Source organism: Mangifera indica, chromosome 19 (assembly GCF_011075055.1).
Source record: "Mangifera indica cultivar Alphonso chromosome 19, CATAS_Mindica_2.1, whole genome shotgun sequence".
NCBI classification, from domain to species: Eukaryota; Viridiplantae; Streptophyta; class Magnoliopsida; order Sapindales; family Anacardiaceae; genus Mangifera; species Mangifera indica.
In genome coordinates, this window is record NC_058155.1 from 5,098,214 (window position 1) to 5,117,741 (window position 19,528).

Consider the following 19,528-nt stretch of genomic DNA (forward strand, 5'->3'; position numbering starts at 1 on the left):
TATGCACTTATAAGCATAAAAAATACGAGGTAAATTAAAGAAATACAAACCAGAAATAAATGCCTGATATAATCCCTGTTGATAGCTTCAGTTTTGTCTTCCATGATGTTGAGAAGAGTCTCCAACATGTCATTGGTTTTAACATAACCAGGGACTTCTCTCAGCTTCAAGCGTTGATCGATCATGCGATCAAAGAGCCCCAACATCTTCCCAAAGTGAATCGTCAAGACGTTTTATTCCCTGGGGGTCAATCTTTTTCAGCACAGGAAAATAATCGGCCACGTTAGGCTTTCCAGCCTCTAACATAATATTCCACACCAGCTCCCTAAACTCTGATTTGGGATCAGCCAAATCAACGGAGAACATAGTGTTTGACATTAAATTAAGACTAGTACTGAAAGCGGCTCGGCGGACATCTATGGCTTTACCGGCATGGCAATTTTCTTCAACATAAGTAAGGAGTTGCTGCACTTTCTTGCGCCGGAGGTCTTGACTGGCGTCAAGTTTTTGAGTAATGAAAATATGCGAGTTGCTGATTTTCCTGAGAGTTCTCCACGCGGTGGAGATCGGAAGGCAAACCATGCTGATGAGCGAGAAGGGCGTTGGGAACGGAACGATTACAGAAAGATGAATCGTGAATTTGAAGGACTTGTTGGGCCATGGATTCGGAAGAAATGACTATGGTGGTCAACTGGCCCAGTTGAAGACTCATTATGAAGCCATGAATCTTGGCGAGGTCTCACCAAGAAGTAAGAGGTTGCCGATGATAGGGAGTTTGTTGGGTCCAGGAGGAAGCTTCCTAGAAGCTGGTTTGGTTCCTCTGAAAATGGATTTCAGAGCTATTATTGAAAGCCATGTGAAGAGAACCATATTATGCAGCTTAATATGACATCCATTTTTTTTCTTGCTTAGAGAAACAATAGATTAAATTAAATGGACGAGGTTTGATTGATTATTTATACCGATGAAAATTGTAAGGCCTAAGGATCCCATGATTTTATTTTTCCGCTGGGCTGCTGCGCTCCTGGTCATTGGGTGGCTATGTGGCAAGGAGCAACGATGCCTTGTCCAAATTATGAATTTCTTTTGACTTGTGACTGCAAGGATGGGCGTGTCGAGTTGGTATCATAATTTTGTTTGTTATTATTGTGGTGGGCCGTATGAAACCGACCTATGGATTTGATTTTCAAGCCTAAACGTGACCTGTCTAGCCTATCGATTTGACACAACTTATAATTTACAAATTGTCTCACTCAGGGTTTGAGCCAAAAAGGAAGGTCGGAGCGGCCTAACCCTCTTTCATTTTTAGTTCAGACCACTCACAGACCCCATGCCTAGGGCATAGGTAAGCCAAAGTATTGATATCATAAGACCAAAAATAGTCCCTCATTAACAGAGGTGTCAATGGGCCAATCTAGCTCCGGCTCGATCCATCGAACTAATGAGTTAAGTCAGACCCGAAGTCTAAATAGTAATGAGTTTTTGGGTCGGGTCGGCCCATAATATATAAAAGCTCAAGACCTGGTTTATATAATAATGGATCTTATCGGGTCGGGCCAGGGTTTAAATGGGCCAACCAAGCCCATTTAATCAATATTTAAAAAAGATCATTTAAAATTTTTAAATATAAATTATTTTTTAATTATTAAAACCGAGAATACTATTTCAAATATTTTATTTATAATCTCTCACTTATAGTAGAAGAATACAGTAGTTACATCATAAAAAATATTATAAATTGATGACATGGTATAAATAAATTAATTTACATAGGTATAAATTATAAAACATAAATAAATATATACTATGATAATATTCAAATAGATTGAATTTATTTGATACCTAATCCATTTGTAATATTTTGTAATGATAAAATAAAAATAAAAATAAAATTATAAACACAAAAAATTATTATTTGTGAATTCATATATTTTTTGAAAGAGAGTTGATGAGAAAAAATAAAATTAAAAATATAATAAATTAATTGAGATTAAGAAATTTGTAAATAAAAGTGAAAATAAAAAAAATTGAATGAATTTATATAAAGAAAAAAATAAACAAATTAAAAAACTTTAAAAAATAATTAAGGAGGCCAAGGCTTCTACCACATAGCAGAAGGAAGCACATAAGGAGAGGAGCAAGAAAAAAAATATTTTTATTTTTAAACAGTATCAAGTCAGCCAGAGTTAGCCCATGGGTTTAATATTAAACCCCGAGACCTAACCCAATAGGCTCATGGGCCTAGCCCGATATGCTACAATAACAAACCAAGTCTTCTGGTGTCGTGTATTTTTTTTTTTTGTAATTCGTGCTAGATTTCTATTCGATCTGACTCAATTGACGTGTCTACTCATTAATTTGCTCTTTTTCGAGCATGTTTGATGATGACCATTTGATTATGATAGATTAAAAGACAACAATTACATTGAGGAAGAGAATTCGATTTACAATTTGGCCAAAAGACTTATTCCCACCCAAATTTTTAAGGAAATTAAAAGTTTTACCACATTTTTCTCTCACTTATACAAATATACTCATCTTTTTACTTGTTAAACAATTATACCACAAGAGTATTCTTACATTCAACATTAAAAACACAAGCTTTCGGTGGATTTCTACTACAAAATAGCAGTTGTTTTATAAAATTTTGCATAAAACTCATTCTAATCTAAGTAGGTGTTTATCCAAACCCCTTAATATCTGCCCATTAATAGAATGCATATTTATTATATTTTTGACAGAACCCACCCAAGCCAGCGAGCTGAAACGACCAAGAAAAGAAACTGGACCTGGAGAGCTGGACGAAGGAGCTTCAATGTCTTACGCTACAATGATATATATTAAAGCACTGCAAATGTACCAAATGCATCATTAATTGAGCCTACGAAGAAAAGGAAAGAAAGTTCTGCAAATGTATGTACCGCATCCATCATTAATTGAGTCTAGCTTCAAGGAAAGGGATCTCCTTCACGCAACACACACCATTACGGTCTCTTTCAATTTAACTTTACGTCCCTTTCTCGTCAGTGAGGATACCCTTGATTAGCTCCTTATCCGACCTACCCAAAAGAATGGGTTGCCTATGATGGGAATCCTTCTAAATAAAGGTATAAATTAGTTGGTTTCACAAAATTGGAATGGAAACTTACCCCTTATAGACTAGTTCTGGATAGAAACTGAAATAGAAAGGTAGACACCCGTGATTTTGATTCCAACTCGATTTTTTTCTCGCCCATGGCGGTGACAGCTATGAGTGTGACTCTTCATTAAAGTATTGGTTTTCTTTGTTGTTAAAATAATTTAAAAATAAAATTTATTTGAAATATAAATCACTTTGAAATAAATTTGAGGAAAGAGGATAAACTATTAAATTAAATAAATATTAAAATAAAGGCCAGAGGGCTTATTCTCACCAAACATATTTTGTTTTCTTAAGTTTCTTTCTATTAACTTTTAAAATCTCATTTACCTATCTATGAGCAGTTGAATCTGTTAGTTTTAAAGACAAAATCGTTATTTTATATTTAATATTAAAAATAAACTTAAATTTCATTTCATTTCTCCCCTTAAACCCTAAAAACTAACAATTTTTTTTCAATCCAAGTTTTAAAAATAGCATTTTTCCCTTTAGGGTTTCCAAACTTTCAAATTCAATCTTTTCATCGATGACAAGACGTCTCTGACTATGTCCAAGTGATGTCTCTTTCTCTCCAATGCATCCTCCTTCTAGTCATCCTCTTTCTGATGCAGTGCGACATCATCTTCACAAGAGATGAAGATGATGTTGTGCATTATCGAAAGGAAGACGTGTTGGAGATGAAAAGACGTTACCCAGAGATCGTCGAAGAAGTGTCTTTATTGCCTAAAAAATTAAATCTAAAAGTTTGAAAACCCTAGAGGAAAAATATTGTTTTTGAAAACTTAGGTTGAGAGAAAATTGTTAGTTTTTAAGGTTTTAGGGGAGAAATGATATAATTAACAGATTCAGTTAATTTTAACCACTCATAAATAGGTAAATAAGATTTTCTAAATTAATAGAAAAAAATTTAAGAAAGCAACATTTTGTAAAGGGGGTGTCAGTTGTGGTGGCACGACGTGGTGGAATAAGCACTTTAGCCTAAAATAAAATAAAAATAATTGAGAAATTAAGAGAGATTATGTGAATTTGACTTAAGAAAGAGTTGACAGATTGAGAAGGTCGAGAGAATTGAGAGTTGACTTTAATAATTTTAGTGTTTTAATTATAGAAAAAAATTAGAAAAATTAAAAAAAAATTAGAGTAGTCATTTGCAAGCAACAACTATTTGATCTAGAGGTAATACTTTATATCATTGGATCGTATTTATATCTTATTAATTTGAGTTTTATATCAAAGACTCTAAATTCTAGCCTACTCAAAATAGAATTATGTCAAAAATTTTCGATTATAAACAGAACCGAAATATTTTTGAGAAGGTTGAGAGAATTGAGAGTTGACTTTAATAAATTTAGTGTTGTAATTATAGAAAAAAAATTAGAAGAATTAAAAAATAAAAAAAATTAGAGTCATCATTCGTAGGCAACAACTATTTGATCTAGAAGTGGTAGTTCATGTCATTGGATCGTATTTATATCTTATTAATTTGAGTTTTGTATTGAAAACTCTAAATCCTAACCTACCTACAATAGAATTATATCAAAAATTTTCAACCCTAGACAGAACCGAAATATTTTTGGATTGATTTAACTTGATTTGAATTAACTCAAATTATGCAATTGGTAAAGTTGTGTCAAAACAGAACATATAATGATACAATTTATTATAAAACATTATACTTTATCAAAATGTCAAGGAATAATACGATTTGTTATGAAATAATACATAAAAAAGACATTTTGATATAAAATAATTTTTTGTATAAAAAGACATAATATCATAATAAAGTTAATACTAACTATTTGTTTGTTGTCTCTTTATATTGTAAGGATAAAAAGACATAATATCATAATCAATAATCTAAATAAATATACAATTTCAACTTCAAACATAATACAATTGATAATTAACGAGATTAATAATGACTTGTAAAATATTTAAAAAATTTAATTTATAATTCATATGATAAATGTGACTATTAAAAATTAAAATCATGGAGAGGCATTTGGTTGGGGTCACCAATTATTACATTGGTAATATATTTTTTATTATTACTATTATTTTGTTTTATTTGTAAAGTAATAAATGATTTTGATAATCTTGTATTATCAATAGTGATATAATAGCTCATATAGGAAGTAATATGATTACCATATTTACTTTATATATTAAAAAATTACTAATGTACTATAAATTTTGTCATTATTTTATCTTTATTTAATTTTTAAGACAAAAATTCTCTAAATTTTCAATTAAAGTAATAAGTAATATAAAAAATATTTTTATAACCCTTAATTTTTCATATAATAAATAAAATAATATATTAATATTTTTTTATTACTTTCAACTAAACATAATAATTATTTATACATCAATTTTATCAATCATAATAATAAATTTATACCTAATAATTTTTTAAATAATTTATGTTAGTAATACTCTTTCATTTTCAATAATAAAATATTTGCTACACCAAACACAACCTAACAAGTATAAGAATATAACATATCCAACATAATTATACTCAAATAAGTAAAACTTATTACACACTAAAAAAAACAAAGGGAAATTATATTAAATGGCCAAAATTAAGGGGGTTTAAGCGAAATTGCCTAAAACAATCAGGTTTAAGTAAAAATGCCCTTATTTTATGAAATGACCAAACTACCCTTATATATAAACCAAGGATTTTACTTATTTTCCACATAATTTTCCCACGGTTTCATTGTGCAAAATCAAAAATTTTCACTGGTCCCACGGTCATTTCACAGGCGACAATCAAAAATGGCAATGAAGGTTAGTAAATCTTCCCTAATGTTGTTTGAATGAATTTATTGTTAAGATTATTGAGATTTGAGGGAGATTTTGCGGATTGAAATTCTAAGGTTCCAATTTTGAACAATGCATAAAATATTTTAATTCTTGGTTGTTTTGATTGAATTTCTTAAGGGTTTTTATGTCATAAGATATGGACATTTGATTTGTGTTGAAATTGGAGGCAAAAACAATGATTTTTAGTTTGGAAAAGGGGTTAGAACAGTCGGCACTCCTGCTGTGGGAACAGTGGACCCATGGTCAGGATGAATTCCCTTACGGTCAAGAGATTGACCATGGGTTAGAGGGTGAAGAAGCTATTTCAAAACATTAGGGAGCTAGGGGAGAGAAATTAGTGCACGACGGGTGTTTGTGAAATTTGGCATGGCACAGTGGGTGAATACCATGGTTTGGGGGAAAATTTACTTTTTTGAAACTATAGGGGCGCTAAGAGATTAGAAAATTGTTTAGGGGGTAAGGGATAAATATTAGCCCTGATTGTAGTAGAAATTTTCTGAGAGAGTAAATTGATATTTTTCATATCTAGGGTTTCTCAACTTATAGTTTTTAGATTTTAGTACCGTTTTTTCTGTTTTAGGGATTTTCGATGTGTAGTTTTCGAATTTGAAATTGGGTTCTTCGATTTTTGTGCTTTTTTTGGTCATATTTTATGATGAAATGACATAATTTCAACTCGATATTTTGGTTTTTTCGTTTATAGGATATATTGATTCGTATTTTCGAATTTTAATTTCATTTTTTCGAATTTTACCGTTTTATGATATATCGACTCATATTTTCCAAATTTTCGAATGATTTTTTGATTGGTGACATTCTAACGTATTTCAACTTATAGAATTCGAATTTTAATTCCATTTTTTGATTGTTGTTGTTTTATGATAAATCATTCGTATTTTTCAGATTTTTTAACAATTTTTCAATCATTGACATTCTAGGGTATTTCGATGTATAGAATTTGAATTTGAGTTCTGTTTTTTCAATTTTTACAATTTTAGAATATAACGACTTGTATATACAGATTTTCGAACGTTTTTTTTATTGTTGACATTTTAGGGTATTTGACCCTATAAAATTCGAATTTGAGTTCTGTTTTTTTATTTTCACCTTTTTAGGATAAATCGACTCGTATTTTTAGATTTCTAAATAAATTTTTGATTGTTGATATTTTAGAGTATTTCAACGTATAGAATTTGAATTTTAGTCCCCTCTTTTTTTTTATCTTTGCCGTTTTAGGATATATCAACTCGTATTTTTAGATTTTCAAATGATTTTTTTGATTATTAACATTCTAGGGTATTTCATTATATAAAATTTGAATTTGAGTTTCATTTTTTTTATTTTGACCTTTTTGGGATAGATCAACTCGTATTGTTAGATTTCTAAACGAATTTTTGCTTTTTCACATCCTTGGGTATTTCAACGTATAAAATTCAAATTTTAGTATCTTTTTTTCATTTTTGTCATTTCAGGATATATCGAAATGTATTTTCAGATTTTTCAATGATTTTTTGATTATTAATATTCTAGGGTATTTTAATGTATAGAATTCGAATTCAGTTTCATTTTTTTGTTTTTCATCCTTTTAACATATATCAATTCGTATTTTCAGATTTTCGAATGATTTTTTGATTGTTGATATTCTAGGGTATTTTGTTGTATAGAATTTGAATTTCAGTTTTATTTTTTCGATTTTTGCCTTTTTAGGATAGATCAACTTGTTTTTTTTCAGATTTCTTAAAGATTTTTCTATTATTAACATTCTAGGGTATTTTAACGTATAAAAATTGAATTTCAATTTCATTTTTTTGATTTTCGCCATTTTTTATTGTTTTTCTATTTTTTATCTTTCTATGTTTTTTTCATTTGTCATTTCTGCATTTGTTTACAAATTTGGTTTTTTATGAATGTCTTACGAATTTTTAAAAGTTTTTGTAGGACACTTCTCGCAAAAGGAAACGTGTCGAAGGCGAGCTATGAATCCTCAATGAGTCCACATGCTTCTATGCAGAGGTTATATGTCATGCATAACATGCCATATTGTCAAGGATTACTTCTATACTGACCTTGGCTCAGCTTCAATTATTTGAAATACATGTTTTGGGCATCTACTTCGTGTACTCGAAACCAAATTTTCTAGAGTGTTAGTTCATGCACTTCTCCTATGACAACTACATCAACCCTCTGTCAAAGACGAGTTATGGTTTAGGGTTAATAAGGTTGCCATGAGATTTAACCCGTTTGAGTTTTCTTTGGTGACAAGGCTATCATTTAGCTGATACACTGCTCTTTCATTGTATATTCCCTGTTTATCTAGATATAGGATCAGAGATACATACTTTCGGGATTGTCAGAAGGTCTAAACATAAGATCAGACATAGAATGTGTCTTTTTGGCCAGGCCACCGGGGGACGACGATATTGACACCATTAAGATGGTCTTGTTGTACTATCTTCATATGGTGTTATTAGGGAATGATTGACAAAAGAAAGTATCTATCGAATACTTATAATTGACTGATCATTTGGACGGGTTTAATTCCTACCCTTAAGGCATTGTCGTTTGACAAATGAAATATGAGTCTATGTCACAAGCTATCATTTGACAAATAAAATACGAGTCTATGTCACAGGCAAGTGACAAAGTCTACTCCGAACGGATGCCTGAAATGTTTAAATATGAACTCTATGGATTCCTTTCACATTTAAGATAAGTTTAAATTTATTGATTATATATAATAATTGACAAAAATAGAAATTGATTTATTTTAATCATTAATGGTTATATTGCAATATTTGATATATGAGACCGCTAGAGACCTTGTATGATTGAGTTGATATGATTGATATCCATACATCTTTACGGATGTTTAAGTGACGTACACGAGACATCCCTAGTTGGGGTCATTTGGGCACTATTTTCACTGGTGATCTGATATGTAATCGTTAATTAGTTAGTTAATTGATTCTGTAAATATTACAATTATTTTGAGTTATATATGTTTATGAATAAGATGATGTCACATTCCCATTCCCACTTCATCTGTCACCAATTGAGGATGGTCTACTATGATATGCAAACATCTGTGAGTATACTGGTTTGCCAAATGTGCATTCCTTTTCATCCTTTTCGATGCCTCCCCCGATAAAAGACGGGGCTCTTCCTATCACGCCACTTTCAGATATACCCGATGATACTCATGGGACACTTGAGAAGCCACCTCTGCCTCTTGTTATGGATCAACCTTCATGTCCCTTTGTAGTTTAGAGCCTAGTGGCTGAGACCGTAGATGTACCTGGGGTTAAGGATCATGCTACTCATTCTATCACAGAGGAGTGTCCCCCTGTCTATCCATAGTAGATGCTATATTGACACACTCAGGTGCTATAATTTTATGTGAGATTTCCTATTTTTGCAATGAGATGTCTTCATAGATGACTCAATTATGTGACGATATGTCTTCTCAGATGACTTAATTAGAGGATCATCTAACTCGTTTGGAGAAAATCGTCACATATACATGTTTAGCCCCAGTTAATGAGGTTGTAAAACCACATCTCATTTATTACTTATAAAAATTATATTTTGTTATTACTCTGACAACTATATTAATTTCGTACAAGATAGGCAAGACGGTGTTGGGACGACCTCTCCTATTGACAGGTCAATACCATCCCATCAACTATATGAGGTTTGTATTTATTTGCTTAGAAATATCCAAATGTTAAATGTTGTTACTATATTTTGATTTTGTTTTATATAAAATGTCATTGATCAAGTTATTATTACTATTACTTTAAGGTAGTCACTATGATAGGGTATCGGTTAGCCCATTTGTTGTATCACCTTTCCAATTTGAGGCATGCACTTATCGGTGGAACTCTATTTTTCAATTAATTGTCATCGATTAATTCATTTTATATATTCGTATAGAGTTTTCCTCATAAAGGCCTTTCAATCAGATCTTCGATTACTTCAAATCCCCCATCTGAGGTATGAAAAAATTGTAGTTATTATATTTTATATAAAATATCATTTACCATTTTATTCTTTTCATGGGTACAGGGGATTGGCATTAAGGTATTATCGATCGAGGATTCTCCCCGAACACCTTCCCCGACCGTAAAAGTAGTGTTTTTTTAGGAAATGTCACTGAATGATTTGTCTTTATAGTTGTTATGTTTATTTAACAATGTTTTGTCTCCTTTTTCATGATGAGTGATTATGGTTACTTACTGATATCCCCAATTCCAACAAAAAGACAGTGGATATTAGTTCACAAAAAGAGGACGTACAAAAGGACGTTTTTGATACAATCTATATTGAAGTATATCCATTATAATTAGTATATAAATATTCAAATATTAACAACACGTGTGTTAATAACAAACATAAGGGAATAAGTACATGATCAAATACATAGGTATTAACAATTGGGTACATATTTTTTGCATGGTTTTTCCTCTTGTAAAACCATCACTGCATAGTATCACGAATGAACTCAACAAGCATTGTGATAGGTAAGCCTCATGCATGTCTAACGATGACATTAAATGACTCTGCAATATTAGTTGTCATGATGTTGTATCGATAGCCCGGAAAGTGTGCTTTGCTCCAGTTTTCAAGTCTGACCTCACGTAGATAAACCCCAACTTAAGGGTTCATCAAATCAAGAGATCACATCATAGCCTCAAATTTTGCTTTTATGTATGATTTCGCGGCGTTCCAATATGTATATGTAACCTATAAGGTGGTAAATAATATGAGAACTTTATGATCAAAATGTATGAAAAAGTTAAACATTTCAGAATTTTCATACTTGTTTGAACACGTTACCTTTAAGTCTCGTTTGTACTTTGCTTGCATATTACACAAAAAGTGATGACAACAATATCTATGGTAGACATCTGGAAAGATTTCAGCCATTATAGAGTATATAGCATGATATGATGTTGATATGAGATTATCATCAACTCAGAGAGATCATAGATGCATTCTTTAATCTTCTTAAGAAAGCAACACCATGTGTCATGATCTTTTTTTTTATCGATACCAAAACCAACGGGGTATATCTGGTTATTATCATTGAGGGCCACCGTAAGGAATAAATGACCTAGATATCGACATTTAAGGAAAACAACATCAATGCAAATAACATGTCAGAGATATTCTCTGAATGCATGAACGAAACATTCTAATGTCATGAAAAAATACTTAAATTGATGGTCATCGTCTATTTCAATAGTTGTAACGGTGCTCAGATTAGTATGCTATAAATTGTAACAATACTCTGGTATGTGCATAAATGATTCCTTTAGTAAGCCCTTTAATGAATTTAAAGCCTAGTTTCTTACCCGTCAAGCTTGTGAATATGAAATGTTAATTTTATACCAATTAGCGATATCCATAATTATTTCCTCAGGCTGATAAATTCAATCAATCAACATAAACTTTGACCTCATTAATTGACCTAAAGCTCGGGCCCTAGTTTGTCTGTGATGTGGCATTATTTGATCAATTGAATATATGTGGATTGGATTCATTTGGTTGATTTGAAATACTTTACCGACTTTGGACTTGCTTGCATGTGTATACCACTGACAACTTTCAGCCTTGCACTTAATTTCCCATCGCCCTATGTCAAACTTCTTGACTATGAATTAAAATCCTTTCAATAAGGAAAATTGTTTCACAACATCTTTCAGTTGTACTTTATTATGAAAAATATCACCAAGTTTTATACTATTCTCCTCTCGGATCAATCTTGTATCACCTAATAATGTTGATGGTCATAGAGGAAAATCAGAAAGCCACATAAACTGATCAGTCAGGATATTGTCAAAAAATAGGCCAAAATAATTTCTACTACTTGAAATAAGATCTTCAAGCTATAAACTATTCATACCCTCGGTAACAGGTGACATATTAGGCATATCATTTCCATCAAAGTCACCCCAGTTAGGAACCTTATCTTTCTTTCCATAAGCTGATGAGTTTACAATGTACAATGGATTATTACTGAACTTCTTCTTCCGCCTGTCTTTCAATTGGGGTATATGTAACAAAAATAGGAATACATTCCTATAAGTATTAAGACATATCAATAAAACCCTAGACATTTTCATCATTTTGGATCTGTACAGGGCAATCGAGCTCAATTTTTCTTGGCTTCATTGATAGTTGAAGATAGTTTTTCATTGGATCAAGACCACAAATCTCCTTCAAAAGCTGAATAAATTCCTCAAATGTTGTTCCATAAGGAATTTTAATCAATTGTTTGGATCCTCCAACATATTTCATTGTGCTGTCATCACCTTCAATCCATTCTCCTTGATAACGAACCGATGTATAACCATCCATTTTAATTATCAATCCTGCAATGACAAGTTTTTGGAAAAAAATATTCATTTATAACAAAAAATCTGTAATAACTATTTAAAATAATCTTACAATTATTAATATCAAAATACCCCTTATATTTTTTTTAATATTTCATTTAATCTTCTATAATTATGTAACATTCTATAATTATTTAACATTTTATATAACACCTTTGTATATTATCTTGTATTAAAATATATCTATTTATTCTTAACATACCATTTAAAACGCTTTTACAGTGTTTAAATCAAAATACCCCCTATACTTTTTAATATTTTATTTAAAACCCTATAATTATCTAATATTTTATTTAACACCCTTGTATGATATCTTGTATCAAAATGTATCTATCTATTCTTAATATTTCATTAAAAACGTTCTTACAATATTTAATATTAAAATACCTCTATATTTTTCTAATATTTTTTAACTCCCTATAATTATCTAACATTTTATTTAATAACTTTGTATGTTATCTTGTATCAAAATATATATATATCTATTCTTAACATTTCATTTACAAAGTTCTTACAATGTTTACTATTAAAATACCCCCTATATTTTATAACATTTTTTTAGCCTCCTCATACTTATCCAATATTTTATTTAATACTCTTGTATATTTTTTATTATTAAAATATATCTATTTATTCTTAACATATTATTTAAATCCTTCATATATTATATACTATCAAAATCCCCCATAATTTTTTTAACATTTTATTTAACCCCCTATAATTATCTAACCTTTTATATAACACCCTTTTACGTTGTCTTTTATCAAAATACATCTATCTATTCTTAACCTATTATTTAAATCCTTTATGTATTATGTAATACCAAAATACCCCCATATTTTTTATATTTTTTAGCCCCTATAATTACCTAACATTTCATTTAACACCCTTGTATATTGTCTCATATCAAAATACATCTATCTATTCCTAAAATTTCATTTATAATTCTCTTAAAATGTTTAATATCAAAATACTGCTCATATTTTTATAACATTTCATTTAACCCTCTATAATTATCTAACCTTTCATTTAACACCTTTTATATTGTCTTGTATTAAAATATACCTATCTATTATTAACATGTTATTTAAATCCTTTAAATATTGTATAATGTCAAAATGTCCTCCATATTTTTTTAACAATTCATTTAACCCCTATATTATTATTATCTAATATTCAAATACCCCCTTTATATAATATACAAACTAGATTTAATAAATAAAATTATGTTTTGAGTTAAGATTCGTATAAATACTTTTTTTTTTACGAATTGACTTTTTTCAATTCGAATTTAGAAATACAAACTTTTTTCGTCCAAATGAATCCTACTAATTGATATTGAGTAAAAATGAGAGTAGGTGTTTGAGTGATATCAGAAGTGTGCGTAATAAAAGTAAGTAAAAATGAGAGTGAGAGTGACTGTTTGGTATTTTAAAAAAATTTAGGGCATTTTTTCTTAGGAATAGGAAAATTGGGCATTTTTGCTTGAAAATAAGAAAATTGGGCTTTTTTGCTTAATAGAGGGGTAAAAAGGGCATTTAATGAATAATTATATTTAACAAAATTACCCAATTTTTAATGAATATACATATATCCAATTATATTTAACAAACTAAATCATATTTCTTTAAATATACATATATCGCATTATATTTAACAAAATTTTTTAATGAACAATTAGTGTTACCACTTGTTTTATATATATATATATATATTTACTGAATTTCATATTCATTTACATATTTATTTTATATATTCCATGACTTTAACTCAATCATTATTTATAAAGTATAAAATATTTGAAAGTAAATTATTTTTAATAAATTTATATCATAATCTAAATCTGACCAAACTGTATTTTTTTTATTTGATTTAGTTTAAAGCCTAAAATGGTTTCATTAGAAAAACTACGCTGACTTAATTAAACTTGAAAATATGAAGATTGTTTATTGCTAGTAACTCCAGCTTGTTCTATTTGCACGCAACAGGGATGGCAAGAAGCGGCTTTGCCTTCTGTAGAGTGATGCCAAACTTGTCTTCCATGTCCATTTCTTCTGGCATAATGCCATCATCAAGCTTCCAATCAAAGGCGTGAAGAAGCGAGGCCAACATTAAATGCAGCATTCTGATTGCCAGTGGCAATCCAAGGCAGATTCGCCGCCCACCACCGAACGGAATGAGCTCAAAATATCTGCCCTTGACATCAACATTGGACCCCAAGAATCTTTCTGGGAGAAAAGTGTTGGGATCATCCCAGAAGTTTTCGTCTCTGCCAATTGCCCATACATTGACTAAAACTTAGGCGTCCTTTGGAATTGGGAAGCCGTTGATTTCCATGTCTGTGGAGGATTTGCGGGGAACCAAAAAGGGAACCGGTAGATGCAATCTTAAAGTTTCTTTGATGATTGCTAAATAAGGCTTGTTATTTAGCAGATATATTTAAAAACTAAAATTCTATTAAAAAATTTTCCTAGGTTTAAAAACTAACAAATTCCCCCACCCCACCCAAAGTTTAAAAAATAAGTGTTTCCCCTTAAGATTTTTAGATAGCAATAACAATGGCCGCATTCTCTCTCCCTCCCAACTTTTCTTTTAGTCTTTGTTCCATTCCCAACCATCACTAACCAACAAAACTGGTCAATGAAGACTTGTCTTCATCTTCAGCCAAAAACGATGAAGGTGCTCTATTCTTGATGCTTCTCTTGTTATGTCAGCATCAAGGCAAATCAAGCCAAATTTGAGTGAAATCTCTAGCTCGATTTTGTTGGATTTTACATCAAACAAGAGAGAAGTGGGGGCAGTGAAGGGGGGATGCAACATCAGCTAAGTCTTGATAGAGGAGGATGCCAACTACAAAGGGAGAACAACGTTGGAGCTAAGCTAGAAACTGGTGCTGTAGGAGGGGTTGAAACTGTCATTTTTTATAAGGCTGGGGGGAAGGCTGCATATGGGAAAAAGATGAGAGATTGGAATCTAGACTTTGGGGTGAGGGGCGGAAGCAGTTTTTAAATCTAAAAAATATGAGATTAAAAAGCAAAAATAAAATTTTAAAACTGAAGGATAATTCTAGAATTTGATTTTAAATAAAATTTTTAAAAAATGATTTTACTCATGATAGAAACAATAAAATTTAATAGGTAAGTGGATATTTGAGTTTTCAAAAATTAACTGGTGTAAGTTTGAGTTTACATTAAAGCTTGAATGGGAATAAGTCTTTTGACCTATTATAAAAATAAAATTTTGTTTCTATTCCAACTTATTTTTAAATTTTTAAATTTTATCTTTATCCTATATTAGTTTTAAATTTAAAATTTTATCACCTCTATGACATTTTCTAACAATAAAACTCACCCTAAATCTGGGGTTATTAATTATTTTCGCCTTTATTTTGTTTTTTATACATATGTAATCATTTTTTTTCTTATTATACAAATATACCTACTTTTTAGTTTGACTTTGTCTTTAGAATGAGAAAAATCATCTGATAAAAAGCAAGGTTTAGCAAAACAAAAAGAAAAACCAAAAAAGTTGTTAAAATATTGTTTCAAAGTTAAATTAGATAAAATATTGATTAAATAATCGGAAAAGTTTAGTAAATTAAGTAGAAAGAAATGTTTTTGTAATATTATGTTGTTTGAAAATGAAAATGTGTCAAATTGGGTTTTGCGCTTGGCTTGGTGGCTCAACCGACTGACCAAGTCTGCATAAATTTATTTTTAAACATTATTATATTTAAACTTTGAGGCTTGGTCAGATGGGTTGATCCGGTGACTTGGCCAGATGGTTTGGTCAGGTGGCTTGGCCGGATGGGTTGGCTGGATGGCTTGACTAGATGGGTTGATTGAATGGCTTGGTCAGATGGTTTGGCCAAGGGGTTTGGTTGACTAACCAAGTCTGTATAAATTTATTTTTAAATATGATTATATTCAAGCTTTGAACAACAAAGTCTTTGGATATCTGATTTGATCCAAGCATAACAGTTACAACAATAGTTGGAGTTGACATGATATATTCAAGCGTAGATACACATTCCAAGTAGCTTGAAGGGTATTTCCTTAGAGATAGCAGAGTTTGCAACGCTTCCACATTTTTACAGCGCATTTCCTTTGGTGCATGCAAGAAAGTAAATTTGAAACAAGTAAAAAAAGTTGGCTAAAATAATTAAGGGTAATCAATAATAGCTAATTAACATTATCCCACCCAAATTTTGGTGCAAAAACCCTTTTCCACCCTAAGCATTAATAAAATTTTCCCACCCAAAACACTAACTCTGTTGGTCGAAGTGGAACAGAATAATGGGTAATTAACATTTTCCCACCCAAAACACTAACTTAGTTAATAGAAATAGTACACTAAAATATACAATTACTATAATACCCTTTTGGGCTTTTTATTATTTTACATTCTTATTAATATAAATCTACTAAAATACCCTTAATTTGTATTTTACTTTCCTAATTTATCCTTATATAATATGTTTTTTTTTATATCATTAATATAATGACTTAAATTTCTTTAAAAGAGGTATTTACTAGAGAGGGGTATTGTTAGAATAAATATTAAATTTATTTAAAAAATTAAATTCATTAAAAATTTACTTTAAAAAGTTTATATATAAATTTGTATATCTATTTTAATTAATATCCCTTTTTAACTTCTGTAATTTTCTTTTAATTAAAACATGTTGTATCAAACTAATTAACAATTTTACCGGCCTGGCGCAACTCGGGCCGGGCTTTTTCAATAGGGGTCTTGTCCGCCTTTGACAGCTCTAATTCCATCCCACTAACAACTTTAACCAAAACCCAAAACAAAAACGAGTTCGGCTTTCAGTGTTGGACTGTTACCGAGTCCATGTCCAACACCAACACAGATTTCTTCAACTCGTTAATGCAGGCAAAATCCATACGAGGCCAAATCCATCCCAATTCCAGTTCAAAGCGTGTTTCTGTATTTGGAAAAACTACAATGACTTATAAACTTGAAAATATGAAGATCATTTATTTGCTACCAAGTAAAACTTGTTCTATTTGCACGCGGCAGGGATGGCAAGAAGCGGCTTTGCCTTCTGTAGAGTGATGCCAAATTTGTCTTCCATGTCCATTTCTTCCGGCGTAATGCCATCTTCAAGCTTCCAATCAAAGGCGTGAAGAAGCGAGGCCAACATTAAACGTAGCATTCTGATTGCCACTGGCAATCCAGGGCAGATTCGTCGTCCCCCACCCTTTGACATCAACATTGGACCACAAGAATCTTTCCGGGAAAAAAGTATTGGGGTCATCCCATAAATATTCGTCTCTGCCAATTGTAAATGCATTCACTAAAAATCGGGCGTCCTTTGGGATTGTGAAGCCGTTGATTTCCATGTCTGTGGAGGATTTGTGGGGAATCAAAAAGGGTGCTGGCGGATGCAATCTCAAAGTTTCTTTGATGATTGCTTGTAAGTAAGGCAACTGAGTGATGTCTGATTCCTCAACTGGGTTCCCTTTGCTTATAGTTTCCTCCAGCTCTAACTGGGCTTTTGATAAGGCATCAGGATTCTGGAGGAGTTCGGCCATCGCCATTCCAGTGTGTTGGAAGTTGTGTCAGTGCCGGCAGCAAACAAATCCTGAAACAAAGAAATAATAGATAACACCTCATCCCAGTGTAAAGAGATCGGAGGACTTAATGTAAGAACAATACTATATGCACTTTTAAGCATGAAAAATGCAAGCTAAATTAAAGAAATACAAACCAAAAATAAATGCCTGATAGAATCTCTGTTGGTAGCTTCAGTTTTGTTTTCTATGATGTTGATGATACGAACATTAGGAGAACCATACTTCAAAATCTAGCTATTGAGATGGGAGAGTCTAAGGTCATATCAACCTCACTCTAGTTGTTCATACTTCCAATGTGAGATCCAAGTCTCATACCTTACACTGGGAATCCTAACAGTTGAGAAGAGTCTCCAATATGTCACTGGTTTTAACATAACCAGGGACTTCTCTAAGCTTCCAGCGTTGATCAATTAGGTGATCAAAGAGCTCCAATATCTTCCCAAAGTGAATGGTCAAGCGACGTCTTATCCCCTGGGGATCAATCTGTTCCAGCGCAGGAAAATAATCGGCCACGTTTGGCTTACCGGCTTCTACCACAATTCTCCACACCAGGTCCCTAAACTCTGATCTGGGTTCAGCTAAGTCAACGGAGAACATAATGTTTGATATCAAATTAAGACTAGTTCTGATAGCGGCTCGGCGATATCTATGGCTTTACTGGCATGGCAATTTTCTTCAACATAAGAAAGGAGTTACTACACTTTCTTGCGCCGGAGGTCTTGACTGGCGTCAAGTTTTTGAGTAATGAAAATATGCGAGTTGCTGATTTTCCCGAGAGTTCTCCACGCGGTGGAGACTGGAACCAAACCATGCTGATGAGCGAGAAGGGCGTCAGGAACGGAACTATTACAGAAAGATGAATCGTGAATTAGAAGGACTTTTTTGGCCCTGGATTCGGAAGAAATGACTATGGTGGTCAACTGGCCCAGTTGAAGACTCATAATGGAGCCATGAATCTTGGGGAGCTCGGCTATGGACCTGTGTGGTTTTTCACCAAGAACAAAGAGGTTGCCGATGATAGGGAGTTTGTTGGGTCCAGGAGGAAGCTTCCTAGAAGCTGGTTTGGTTCCTCCGAAAATGGAGTTGAGGGCTGTTATTGAAAGCCATGTGAAGAGAAGCCATATTATACAACAAAATATGGCATCCATTTTTTTCTTGCTTAGAGAAACACTAGATTAAATTAAATGGACGAGGTTTGATTATTTATAGCGATGAAAATTGTAAATCGAGTCTTCTTACTTCACATAATTATTGTCTTTTGACATATTACAATCAAACGGTCATCCATCATCATCAAACAAGCTGGATAAAACAGCAAATTAACGAGGGGTTTGTGAATGGCCTAACTTGATATGGCAGGTGGCTAGGTCAGCCCAACGCCCGGCTCGAACGCTTCTCTTTTGACCTGATCAGCAAAATTATAAATTGTGCTGAACCGATAGATGAAGTAGATCGTGCTTAGACTTGAAAACTAGATTTACGAGTTAGTTCAACATGGCCCATCATTGTAGCCGTAAATTTTTTTTTAAAAAAATCATGATTAACCGACAGCTTGGAGGCCA

The 19,528-nt window shown here is 31.8% G+C and overlaps 2 protein-coding genes and 1 pseudogene across 2 annotated transcripts in view; all 3 read right to left on the reverse strand.

Moving 5' to 3' along the window:
• Nucleotides 1-712, reverse strand: part of LOC123203729 (geraniol 8-hydroxylase-like) — a 15,818-nt gene extending 15,106 nt beyond the window's left edge. The window contains exon 1 of the mRNA XM_044620190.1: nt 580-712. Coding sequence (XP_044476125.1) covers nt 580-712 — 133 coding nt within the window. The remainder of the gene's footprint in view (nt 1-579) is intronic.
• Nucleotides 1-19,129, reverse strand: part of LOC123203730 — a 20,003-nt pseudogene extending 874 nt beyond the window's left edge.
• Nucleotides 17,336-18,381, reverse strand: LOC123203733 (cytochrome P450 76T24-like). Its single transcript, XM_044620191.1, has 2 exons — nt 18,282-18,381; nt 17,336-17,974 (listed from the first exon to the last, which is right to left on the reverse strand). The coding sequence occupies exon 2, from the start codon at nt 17,928-17,930 to the stop codon at nt 17,505-17,507; it is 426 nt and encodes a 141-aa protein (XP_044476126.1). The 5' UTR covers nt 17,931-17,974; nt 18,282-18,381; the 3' UTR covers nt 17,336-17,504.
• Nucleotides 19,130-19,528: the final 399 nt, after the last annotated feature.